This window comes from Microtus oregoni, unplaced genomic scaffold, assembly GCF_018167655.1.
Source record: "Microtus oregoni isolate MIOR12 unplaced genomic scaffold, Mior012 000035F_ref0000213, whole genome shotgun sequence".
NCBI lineage: Eukaryota > Metazoa > Chordata > Mammalia > Rodentia > Cricetidae > Microtus > Microtus oregoni.
In genome coordinates, this window is record NW_024543094.1 from 26,518,027 (window position 1) to 26,531,674 (window position 13,648).

The 13,648-nt window shown below is 38.6% G+C and overlaps 1 protein-coding gene across 10 annotated transcripts in view; it reads right to left on the reverse strand.

The window, feature by feature from the left end:
- Positions 1 to 13,648, reverse strand: part of Nebl (nebulette) — a 347,437-nt gene that overhangs the window by 100,021 nt on the left and 233,768 nt on the right. For 4 of the 10 annotated variants that reach the window (XM_041630590.1, XM_041630589.1, XM_041630588.1 and 1 more), the window contains exons 1-2: positions 6,223 to 6,393; positions 6,053 to 6,124 (exon numbers count right to left, since the gene is read on the reverse strand). The exons of 2 other annotated variants lie outside the window; for them this stretch is intronic. In XM_041630590.1, the coding sequence (XP_041486524.1) occupies positions 6,053 to 6,124; positions 6,223 to 6,303 (153 nt within the window). In that variant the 5' untranslated portion in view covers positions 6,304 to 6,393. Of the gene's footprint in view, positions 1 to 6,052; positions 6,125 to 6,222; positions 6,395 to 8,487; positions 8,567 to 13,648 lie in introns of those variants that run through there. 4 more of the 10 variants (XM_041630595.1, XM_041630591.1, XM_041630592.1 and 1 more) reach the window with 2 other exon arrangements.

Below are 13,648 nucleotides of genomic sequence, written 5' to 3' on the forward strand. Positions count from 1 at the left end.
AAATTCTGTATTTCACTGCTGTGTCTCATAGATATTAATGTCTACCATATTAAACACTTGCTTTATTCATGAAATCAACAGGAGAACATATTTATCTTATCTGAGCCCTAAATTACATTTTTTCTTCTCAAAGATTAGCCATAATTTAAGGTTCCTGCAAATCTCTCTCCTCAGTCACTAGTAATTAAATCGTTAATGGCAGGATGATAAATACCAAGCTATTTTGATCATAGGGGAAAAAAAGTATCCCTGTTATATAATTATGTATGAGAAAAAATAGCCTATCATTAGGCTTAAGTTTGGCTCATTATTTTTATCTTCTGCCACCATCTTCCCATCAGGATCACATTCTTCACCACAGTGGTATGTGCTTATGGCTAGAGGCCCTCTGATAGTGCCTGACAGGGGCTAGATGCAGAGGACAGGCCCCGGGGATAAGGGTGAAGTATTTACTTCCTTTGTTCTGCAGGCAAATAGTTCAGTCTTGACTGTGAGGCTTCATGACCTTCTTTGATCTTTACTAAAAGTTGGATGCATTTGCATCTTTAAATTCAAGTTGCATTTGAAAACTTAACGTAATTTGCCTATTGCTATTCATCTTATAAAATATACTACAAGTCACTCACACACACAGAGATACACACACAAACAACATAGAGATACACACACAAATACACACACAAACTGTGATTGGGTCTGTTCTAATGAGTTTGTGTGTATAATTTCCAAAGAGTTTGCACACAATTCCTAATGAATTCTATAATATTCATATTAATAAGTAAATGTTTGTAAGCTTTTAAACAATTAACTCTATTACATATTTGTAATATTCTTATGCTGGTGTGATAGGAAATAATAAACAGATAACAATACCAATCAACCATACAAAGTTTCATTCAGATATAGATCACCAAAATGGATGACCATTTATAATCTTGTCTACAGGAAATAGTATAAAAATGGCTCCATCTATATTGGTGAGATCCCCAACCATACCCCTTCACTCCTAACACACAGACCTGAATGGAACTCAACCTCAATCCCAAAGGACGAACTGGTCTGAACGAGGCACAGTTGTACCATTTTCTTTGGCCCCTGATAAACCAGGGAGGGTGTCGGGACAAAGAAACAATAGGTCTATCACAAGAAACTTAATGCAACCTTCCCAGGAGAGCTCCTAACATTCTGGACTGACAGGAGAAGCTCTGCACAGTCCTCTGACATGGCATGATTCTGTCTTTTCTCCGCCAGTCACAAGGGCAGCAGCAATGATGTCATTAGGTGATAAGCCAGAACATTGATGAGGGCAGAACAGGAGACAAGGAACCAGGGAGAATGAAAATGGCTACTGTACGGAGATGGAACCACCTACACCAAACTTTATATTGGAGAGAACTCAACATCCCCTGCATTAAGCTCTTGCTATAACTTGCCACCCTCTGTCTCATAGAAAACACACAATCCAGCATATTTTCAAAATAAAGTAGGCAAAGTTCATGGTTGATGGTTTCATGGTCAATCAGATGTCCCAAACATTTACTTTACCCTTTGGTTTTTCCCACAATGTTGCCACTAAAATTAGAGGGAAATTAGTGCAGAGTTGCTTCCTGTTCCTGCCCATGGCTGTTTTGATGAGTGCAAGATTAGCTAATGGCTCACAGTGGATGACAGATGCGGAACTGTTTGTGACTGTTTCTTTACATGCACGCTTATCTAGAAAGTCTTTGCACAAATGAAATTGCATTCGTTGAAATTTTGAGAGAAAGAGCTACAGTCTGATCACAGCTTGTGATCGGGCAGGTCATGACCAAGGTCACTCTCCCAGGTTTTCTAATACAGTCTGGGCTTTCTCTGGAGGAGCAGCCATGGGATTTAATGTCTTCAGAACTGGTAGGATTTGTCCACAGCAAACAAGTTCATTTGTCTGAAAAATTTGTCCCCACGCTCATGCAGGTGAACACCCTGTAATTTTGAAATAACATATTGTATTAGGCTGCATACTGAATTAGACTGAAGCCTAATTTGGTCTACACAAGGCTTATTCTGCCTCACTTAAATGAAATCTAGCAAGGATTCTTTTTGCCCAGTATTTTTTTTTTATGCCTACTTGTCTGAAAGTTGCTAGATCCACGATTCTGTGTACCCAATCTAGAAGACAAATCTAATTGATATGTAGAATTGATGAGGTGTTTGAAAACCAAGATCAACTACCAGAGAATTTAGTTAGGGAAACAGACAGTGTTGTAGACTTAAAAGGAAAACAAAGAGGCTTCTGGGAGGCTAAACATCCTTCGGGGCAGAGATGTGAGCTGTACCGTGGAAACTCCATGATGTGGGCAGTTCAAATGCCAAGCAGAAACTAGATAAGAAAGACAAGAAAAGAAGAAAAAACTAGAAAGAAAGGAGAGGGGGTGATGGGGACAGGAAAGAAAAATGCTTTAGACCAACCCTCAAAAGAAGTCACTTGACATGAAAGCTTGACATTTCTTTCTGTGGAGGGTCCACGCAGTGCAGTCTCCCAGGACTGACCCCCCCCAAGCCAGTCTCACTTAACAGTTCTCCATCCTGGCTTGGAGGTACCTAGATATAGCACTGTCTCTAGGGCTTCCAAGGACCACCACCCTCTCTCTCTCTCAGAGTGAAATGGCAAGCTCAAGAAATGAGTCTAGGACACTCTCAAAGGATGAGGAATGCCATCCCTCACAAGCTTACAATCATTCGAACTCCTATAAAAGACACCAGGCCTAAGCTATCAGCCACAGGTCAGAAATCAGGACTGAAGATGACTGCTGTCCACAGGTCCACGAAACTCTAAGCAGCATTATGAGGAGCATCGGGAGCGGAACTAAATGTCATTTCACTCATAGTCCCGGTCAACCCTCAGCTAGACTGCAGGACATGGTTCTAATTGTGATACTGCTATGAAGATGCATGAGGCTAGAAGAAACCCAAAGAGAAATTGGCCCAATAGGGGGCGTATAAAAGAACCCTGTGCAAAGAAACCCATGGCCCCCATACCAGTGTCGGAAATGAAGCAGACCAGAAGGTGACTGCTCGCTCCACTTGAACCTTGAACCCACCAGTGTTGGGCACGTGTCTTGGACCGTCACTCAATTTCCAGTTCGCACTGTGGCTTAGGACACATACATCCTACATGGAGGCGTGCTGTGTGTAACAAGATAAAAGTGTGTGTGGAATGCCTAGCACGCATGTGCTTAAAGGAAAGCTATCAGGATGTGTGCGAGGAATGCGTGGCACGCATGCGCAAAGGAGGAACGCTATCAGAATGGCCAAGCCTTGAAGGTCACCCTGGTCTTGTTTCCATCCCAGGGAACTTGCCAGCTGAGTGACTTAATCTCCAGCACATAAGGGTTTCTTCAGACTTTACAGTGCATGGCTCTGCTACATCAGCAAACACCATGCAAACTCACTCAGTAACAACGCAAAATAAAATTGCCCTCAAAAAACAGGAAGCCACAAGGAAACACAGATGCCCCTCCAGGACACAATGAATTATAAAGTCCCACCAAATCATCCAAAGGTTCTTATTTTATGATGGCTGGAGAGTGGTGCCCTAGGTTAAATGTGAGGGACCAATCTAGCCCTGCATAATTAGAAACACTATACAATATATGCTTAAGCCTAATTTGGAGTGATAAACATCCATTTATATGTGTGTGTGTGTGTGTGTGTGTATAATTTTAACTCTGTGCCTGATGCATTTTCGACAACCAGCTAGCTATGCAACTATAAGGAGGAGATCAAATTTTCAAATTTAGAAATTGTATTGATTTGAAAGAAAAGGGATTTCAGGTATAAGGTGATTTCTTCCCCATAAAAATACTGATGTAACTGAATAAGAACAATTAACTTTTACTTAGTGATACTTAACTATAACTTCTAGCAACATAAACCCTTATTCTAGCTCGCTATTGATTTGTTTGTTTGCTTGTTTATTTACTTATTTATTTTGCAGTTGAGGGACTTTCAAGTACTAGACAGACACACTGGTGCTCAACCACATCCTCAGCCCTGACGATCTGGTTTTAAAATGATTGGGTAGACCCTTCCTTTAATCTTCATTCTGGAAATTAGTATAATTTTTCAGAATCTTTATTAATCATGTAAAAATCCCAGAAACTAAGTGAGTATCTTACAAAATACAGAATTCTGTGATGAAACAGAACGTGAGCACAATCCAGGCACAACTTAAGGGACAATAACTGTGTTCTAAATATTTAAGTAGCACAGACATTTTGCCATGAAACATAAATCTATAATAAGCACAAATCTCTCCCTTGTGTTTGATTTCACTTAAAGGGGAGAGGAGCGGCATGGCGTCTGCACTCACAAATTGATTAAAAAAAAAAAAAGCACTGTGTCTCCTGCTAGAAGGTTCCTATGTCGCCAATAAGTCATCCTCCCCCAAAACAATAAATCGCCTACCTAATTAAAGCTACAGTCCAGCAATAATTGCACTTAATAAAAACAGCAAAGGTGGAAGAGGCACCACCGCCAGAGCTGGGTTTTAAATGATGACTTTGCTGTTACTAATGTTAGCATGAGAGATAGTAATAAGCTTTACATGGGTATCCATGATGAGAAATAACAACAGAGCAAAGAGAAAGGGCTTCGTGTTCACCCCCCTGTTTTAATCTTTATGTGCCTCCAACCCCTTGCTTCTAAGATGGGGGAAAATAGGAGACCCAACCGCACAAAGTCCAACACCCAGCCCATAAGTCTTAACTGCCACTGGTGTCAAGGTCATTGCCATCATTGTCACTGTCTTATTAGTGCCCTTTACAAAGAATTTTCACATGTGTTAAGTAACTTACGGTTATTACTAAGCAATAGCACAAATAAATGTTACTTTACAATTTAAGTACATCACATCATGTCAGGAATATGGGAGGAGTGTGTGCGTTTCCACTGACTATCAAACATGGTCAAATAGAGGTAAAAATTGCATATGGAGTGGCTTAGAGTAGCTAGCATCTATGCAGTCATCACAGTAATGTAAAGAATAGATGCAGCATTTCCAATGTACATTTCATCTTAGAATTATAAATGTTATACTAACATTTCCATAGTTATTGATTGTTGATTTGACTCAGGCAAGTTGGTCTTGGAGAACTGGCCAATAAACTACCCTACTGACCAGGAAACAAACTTTGCATATTAAAGACAACATATGCAGTCAGTTTTTCGCTCACTCCAGAATGCAGGCACAAAAACCATTTCATTTCATAGAACTCCATGTTTTTTCTGCCAGCAATTCTCTTATATTGTTTATGAGGACATGGTGGGGGAGGTTCTCATTCCTAGTGAGAAATAGTTTTCTTATGCATTTAGAATTCTATTTAGGTACTTAAAATGTATGTGCACATGTTTACATTAAATAACTCTAGGATATCCTTGGAATACCATATAAACTAGCTTCAGTTCCTTGAAACAAAAACCACAACAAAATGTTCCTATTCGATCATATTATCATGAGTACCAGGGTTTTTAATGTGCAGTTCCATTAACACACACACACACACACACACACACACACACACACACACCCCATATTGCAAAGAAATGTTAGGTGCAATTAAAAGTACATGCATTTTCATGATTTGGAAAAATATTGCATTTGACAGAAATTTTGAAAGATCCTCAGAAAATTAAGCTTCGTTCATTTAGAAGGTCTTCCATTTTGAAAATCATTCATTTAGGGGTCCTTCCAAGATGAATCCTGCTACTTTTAAAGTCTAGGGAGTTCTCAAACTGTATGAGTTTAACTTCAGCACCATGCAAACCAGGGTGAATGTATAATTTAGATGAGACGGGACCTGGATTAGGAATGAGGACAATGGCTGCAGCAGAAGTTTTCTGCTGATATGACCTTGGGGAAACCACCAAACATGTCTGTCCTTAGTTCTATGAACTAGAGAATGACTGTGCTTTAACAAGTGACCTCGGGGTTTTCTCTCCAGCCTCGTGGCTCTGCACACAGCCATTCCCTGTGAACAAAGCAAATAAGACAAAACTCTGTAAAGCCACTCACGTCACTAATGAGCTCGGTGCACTTTTTGGCCAGTTCCATGCTTAGGTCTTCAATAACAGGTTTAAGAAATACCTATGGAAAATAAAAGAGAGAGAAAAGAACCGGTTTTTTCTCCTTGCCTGATAGACGACGACTACATTCTGCTAGTAATCAAATTCTTTCTCACTCACCTTGTCCTCCTGCTTTTCTTCCTCCTCCACTTTTTCCTCTTCGGTCTCATCTTTTACATCCTCAAACACAGGCACCTTCATTTTGACCCTATCAAAATATTAATGCTTTAAAATCTGCTGTGTCTTTTCTCAGCCCACCACACTCTTGTGCTCCGAAGTCACTGGGGCACTGGAAACAACAGGCTTGCCAGATTTTGTCCCTGGCTCGTGTCACTCACTCTCCTTATCTCAATGGTGTGTCAGAGAACACCAAGGATGCTTGGGGTCTGCCGGGCCCAGCCTCACCAGTGAAAACTTGCATCTTCTGAGGCAAAGCTCAGGTTGACAAACTTACAATCAGCATATTTGGATGACTTAAGACAGAAAATGTTTTTATACTTCACTAACTCGATTCATCTAAAAAAAAATTGGTTTAAAGAGGACTGGAAGATTCTAGAAATCCACTCAGCTATAACACCCAAGATAACATGGCCTAAAGCCTGCTATCTCAAAAATTTCTCAACTTGTTCTAAATAAAGCTTTCTCTGGAATGTCAGACATGGCTCTGTTTCCATAGGGAGAATCTGTACCATACAAAGTCATTTCATTAGCTTAAATTAAATGTTTTATGAGATTTTTAACATGCTTCTCCCATCCCCCAAAACTACTCACTTCATATTAGCTTATTAGAGGCTAATAATTTATTACAAAAAGCCCTTTGAACCACTTCAAAGAATCTATTCTGAGTTAATTATGACTGTTAATCTCAAATTAGGGAATACTGCATCACATTAATTGTAAACATCATTAAACATGAGAAGTTGAAGTTAATATATGTTGATATTTTATTTAAGACTTCTAGAAACATCACTACTTCAAAAATAATCATCCTCTCTGCATTTTTTCATTGTGTGAATTTTTGCAAACTCACTAGTCATCTTATTTTTAATCTCACTGTCTTCCACACTTGGAAAGCTGAGAAACTAAGCAACCATAGTTGTGTGGCCTATCTCAGTAGTTCTATAATTAAGGAAATATTTCTCACAGCAAATCCTTTGTTGTCAAGTCAGGCAATTCTAAAAATCTATCACTCATCGTGTGTTAATCCAGCTGTTTAAATTTTAGGGTAAATTTGGTTTTTTAAAATATTATAGTTTATCAGTGATCGATGTTAGGAAAAAAAACTATGGTGACTAATTAAGTTAATTATACAAAATAAATCTTTATCCAAAATAATACATCATTCTAAGTAACCAAGTATAATATGTATCTACTTTTGATATGTTTCTACTTTTAAATTTATTTCAATAAACTATTATAACATTTTTCAAATAAACGGAATAAAAAACCCTGAAGCTAACCACACCTACTATCTATATATCCCACTGAATGTCTATTGAGATAGAATAGTCATTCTGAAGCTCCCGAGCTTCTCTTTACACCTTACACTTTAACTATTGAATATATATTTATATACTTATTCTTATAAATTTTTAAAGAAAAATGCCCCAGCCTTACTAAACTGAAAATTCTAATGAGAAAGACATTCTGTCTCATGAGAAAGACATCATAAACAGATTATTTCTCAAATTATTTTCGAAAGGGCAAAAAATGCTTAAAAATGGTTGATAAAAGAAAAAAACAATGATGTAAAACAAATCTGTTCTATTCTAGACCTGCCGGGAAGTGCCACGTGGTACAATGACACAAGCAGGGATCTGTGATGACCACCAATCAAAAGCACTCCTCAGTTTGCCAAAGGTCTCATTTCCCAAACACGAATCTGCTCTTCCTCATCTCACCCCGTCTATTCTGCCTACCACTGTCTCGTAAGAGCATCTGCTACCTTCGGTGAAACGTGACCGCGCCGCGGTACTGCTACATCTGGCGGGCTTCTACTCGAACTCTTGCCTTTCTCATGAAACAGTTCTGGATAGAGGTCGAATTAAAGGCATCACAGACGCCACTGAACCAGCAAAATGCCAGAAAGAAATTGTCCCCAGAATGCTAAATTAGGACACCTTAGACAACTAACAGCCATGTCACAGCAGCCTACAGGAAATTCTTATGCATTCAGCTCATCCACGAGGAGAAAGTGTAAACCGTAGCTGTCTCTCTCACGCCCTCTCCCAGAAGACTATGCTGATGTTCGTAGACTCTACTGCGCTACCTTCAAGGACGAAATACTTTCTATGGATGATCCATTTCTGGAAACGTTCCCTGCAAACCTCTAAAAAGCATATACTTAAAAAAAAAATCCTCCTGCCAAAGCTGTCCAAATTGCACCTGTTAGCTTCCACTTGTGATGACAATGCTCGTGCTGCGTTTGGTGCTGTCTGTTTCCATGGTGGATAGCCTACGTGAGCCTTGAGCAGTGTCCCTTCTCCTTTCCCATCATGCTCTGAGTTCTTATTCACTCTTTACTGGGCTGCAAGAAAAAAAAAATCAGTCAAACCTTAACGCACAAAAGTTTCAAAGACACAACCAAACACCACACACAATATGAACACATTTTTTTTTCTTTTGAGATGTTGGGATCAGAATTTTAAAATCACAAGGATCCTTAGTAAATCTTTAGGAGCTAAGCTTAATCACAAAAGCTTATATTCCCAGACATTTTGGTAGATAGAAGCAAGAGAATCACAAGTTCAAAGCCAGTCCCAACTACAGAACTAGTTTCAAGCCAGTCTGAGCAATTTAGTGAGGCCTTGTCTTAAAATAAACATAAAAGGTAAAAAGATGGCTAAGAACACACGTGGGTTATTATTAAGTTGGCTTGGTTTCTACAAGTCGGTGTATAGCTGTGTGAGACCCTCTTTTGGGACCCAGTGCAGAAAACCAACACAAACCCCTAGCTAGTGTGCTTTCTTCCCAGAGGACACACTTAGGGCCAAGAACAGCTAACGATCTGCTGTGACGGAGCACTGGTCCAGAACCTACCGGAGCCCTGCTTCTTGCACAATGACACTGTTGTGCTGGTTCTTTGCCTGGTGAAGGAGATACAGTGCTGAATAAAACATACCCTGGAAGGAAATTTAAAAAAATCAAAATTTGCTTGGTGAACTCTTTAATGGACTTTCTGGCAAGCCACATACACCATGACTTTTGATTTAATACATCTTCTTTTCCTTCACATATGAGTATAATATAAAATTCATGTCACGTTTCCTCTAAAAATTTTAAGCCCTGATTTTTATCATAGCCAAGCTTTCCTGCCAATAGGGCTAAAAAAATGACTTGGGGGAATTAAAAAAGTATTTTTTGTATAGGTAGTGATTACATTTCAAAAATACTTATCCTCCCCCCACCAAAACCTAGTTTAATGTTGTATACTAATACACACTTTAACTAGTGGGGTACCCCCAAAGGGGAATATCTCTACAGTTGCTAAGCCCCTATTTTTATACACTTCACTGACATTGTCTACAGTTCTACTTTGGTCCTCTCTCCACAAAGTGATACAGAATGAGACCAACACGGGAGATCACATTCCTCATGGTGAAACCATGGAATTCCAAATCTGGCTCGACCAAGCCTTCTACAGCAAATCCTTTAATCCTTTCCTGCCTCCAATTTGGCATAAATTAAAATGACACTTTAATAAAAGGAAATCACTTGAACTTCCAGTCACTCTGTAAATGTGCACAGTTACAAGACGAGCAGAGTTATAAAGGGGTCTTATCCTTCCGAAGGGTAAAGAGGGGCACCGCAGGGCCTGCAGTGGGAAGAAAGAGCTGATTTGTGTAATCAGAATTCTGATGTCTGCTGAACTCCGAATAGCTTGATGTTTACATATGAGTACCAACAAGCAAGAAATGACAGTGTGAAGAGACACAGCCCCTGGCTAAGAAAACACATCTGTATTAGTACTGAGTGAGTCACACAGTACCTCCCTGTCCTGGGTATCCATCCCCAAGGTCACATGCAACCAGAGTCTTGTTTGTCGACAGATGTTCCATTCCTTTCACCTTTCTTTTTTCCCTTTCCTTTCTTCTTTCTTTCTTTCTTTCTTTCTTTTTTGTTTTTGTTTTGTTTTTGTTTTTTGAGACAGGGTTTCTCTGTAGCTTTGGAGCCTGTCCTAGAACTAGTTCTTGTAGACCAGGCTGGCCTCGAACTCACAGAGATCCGCCTGACTCTGCCTCCTGAGTGTTAGGATTAAAGGCGTGCACCACCACCACCTGGCTTCCTTTCTTTTTTTTTTTTTTTCTTAACAGAATGTGTTCTTTGCTTTTCTCCAATATGGAGACAATTCATTAACATATGAAAATCCCTAATAAAGTATTGCAATAAATTACAGTTCAGTTCTGAGTTGGGATTGAAGACACCTTAAAATATGGTGCCTTAGGCTGCAGGATATTTTCATTTACAGACACTTGGAAATTAGCAGAAGCCGAGAGAGGCACTTCTTTAATTTATGCAAAGATTGGCTCTAGCAGAAGGGAGCATAGTTGGCTCGCATCATCTCCATCAACCAAAGAAGAAACCAAACACTCAAACCCTAAACAAACTTTGTCTGAGTCGATTGTCTTTCTGAGTCCATTGATCTCCCCTAAAACTTATTTGTTCTTCCCTAAAGCCACCTCCGTGACCTAGTTCTTTCTCACCTATTAAAGGGTATAATCCTTTAAACCTCATTTGGTTATTGGGTCCTCTTTGTCACACAGTCTTCAGCAAGAGTTAAATGGTTTGAATTATCTGAATACGACTTTTAACCAGAAAAGTTAGGCAAGATTAAACAGCTTTATTTTCACACAAAAAGGAGATAGATGTACATATGTGTAAATGCATGTATGACGACATATATATGTGTATGTGTGTATATGTACATACATATGTGTGTGAGTGTGTATGTGTGTATTCCCAGCTATTTGGAATGTGGCAGGAATAACTATGAAAGACACTGACACTAACATTTTAGCAAATGTGAGTATCTTGTCTAGTGCTTCTTTGTAACTATCGTCCTTTCACTGTATTTACACTATTTTATAATTTTGCAAGCTATTAAAAATTGATAACAATACAAAGGATTTTTATCTACAGAAATACAAATTATGTCTTAGAGAACACAATTGATTATTGGCTTCACATCTATTTATGAATTCATTTCAGCATTCCTTATTATTTATGTATCTATGGTTCCACAAATCCACCTTTAAACCAATTGTAACACCTTACTAGTCCCCTCATTTATTAATACATTAAAATATTTGAAACATGTATATTTTGTGTTTTATAAGAATCACATATTTTTAACAATATGTTACTTAACAGCATCTTCTATCCTCATTTCTTTAACATTTAGCAAAAAATAAAAAAGGCTCTTGATTATGAAGGGCAGCTATGAAAATGTTTAGCATGCATTGAAACCAGCCTCTCATTTTATTTTCAAGTCTGGCTTTGTTTTACTATTGGCAAGTGTTACATGTATGCACACATACATGTACATACATTCACACATACCCCAAACAATAAATACACACTCAGGCAGAGTTAATCCATCACAGCTGCCAGCTCCTGCCTGAAAAGCATAAAAGGCTCCAATAGATGCAAAGACTTAATTATTTCTCACATCTGGAAAAACTTGAGCATGAGAATGGATTTATTGAAGAAGCTCTTCACTGGCTGTCAACACTCCATTCAGAGCCAGAGAGAGAGAGGGTGGGCTTAATCACTCTTGGCAATTCCTTAACGCACTCAGAAATAGATGCTCTACCAGTTAAGTCGTAACACAGTTTGTTTATGTGATTTATACATTTTATGGAAGCACAATAAAGCAAACAACTTCGTAGTAACTTAAAGAAAGTGTTTTTTCATGCCTGGGGACACTGTACATCAAATTGTGGAAATGTGAAGTCTTCCGATGTAAAGAAACAAAGGGACAGCTTTTGGAGTGGTGTAAAGCATTTAGAGACCATCCATTAGAACAGTAAGTGACATGCGCACACAAAAGCTAAACGATGTGGCACTTTTTAGGGAAAGTGTAATGCAGAAAATGTAGTTGGGGTAGTTGTGTGAGTATAGAGCAGTGTGATCCACAGAAAAAACAATGAGAGAACAGGTCCATGGGAGGAAAGGGCAGGTGAGTGAAGCAAGGTGACGCAACAGAGGGAAGGCATCCAGGGCCACTGCAAAGACCCATGACTTAGAGAGGAAGGGCCCTAGGGCTCAATGACACTGTTGAGGACAACAGGAGCCAGGACAGGAGAAGAGACGCAGACCTCAGAGGAGAATCCTATGGGGTCAGTGTATGGAGAACACCTATCCCAACACACACACACACACACACACACACACACACACACACACACATATAATACACGCATACACCAAAAAAAAAACCCTTAAGTTAGTGTGCGCCATGAACTTTTATTTGTTTATTTTGTTTGTTTTTCAAGGCAGGGTTTCTCTGTATAACAGTCCTTGAACTCACAAAGATCTGCCTGCCTCTGCCTTCTAAATGCTGGGATTAAAGGTGTGCGCCACCACCACCACATCAACATTTTACAAATAATACAGTTCCTGGTAAATTAATTGTGGGGGCAAGAGCTCTTTAGAAACTCTATTCTCCCTATGTGCCTTGAACTTAACTTTTACCCCAAGTGAAATCACTCACTCCATAAAACCTACAATGTAAATAAATATTTTCAAGTTTATTTGTCTACAAGGGAAAATGGAGAACTTCATCTGCTCTGCTAAAAAAGTGATATTTATTATGTTTGTACTTGAACCTTAAGCACCAAATAGATGAAGTCTTGCTTCAATTTCCATGAAGTGATTTCATTTGAAATTAAAATAGAAGACAATATCAAAAATAAAATCTTAAAGTAATTCACTCATTAAAGCACTCTGAAGGTGGGGATGATTTAAAACAATTAGTACCAACAACTAATACATAAAATAATCAGTAGCCCTAAAGAGTGAGAACTAATTTACCTTACGCTGGTAGTCTCTCTCTCTCTCTCTCTCTCTCTCTCTCTCTCTCTCTCTCTCTTTCTCTCTCTGGTCTATTGTTTGTCTCAAGTGTTAATGTGTAAGGAAAAGGTTGATCTTCATGTCAGTATTTTTGTGTGTATTTTGTAAACCATAATCTCATTAATTACTGAGTAAAACTGACCAAATCTACCCTCATCCTAATCCAGACTAGCCACACCTAAATTCACAGATTACATTTAAATAATGGCAGTCATATATCCATAAAACTGGACATTCTTAACCGTTTTTGAATTTGATTGCATATACCTTAATCTTGAAAAATACATTTAAGATTAACTTCTTAATAATTTCAGCATCCTAAAAGGCAAGCAATAAAATATCCAATTTATTTTAGCTTCCAGAACTATCTAAATCGGAATCCTCAGCATAGAAATGTATTTTTACCGAGCATTTAAATTTTCATTATAATGATCTAAATTTTAAATGACAATTTAATTAAGTTCAGCAAAGGCAT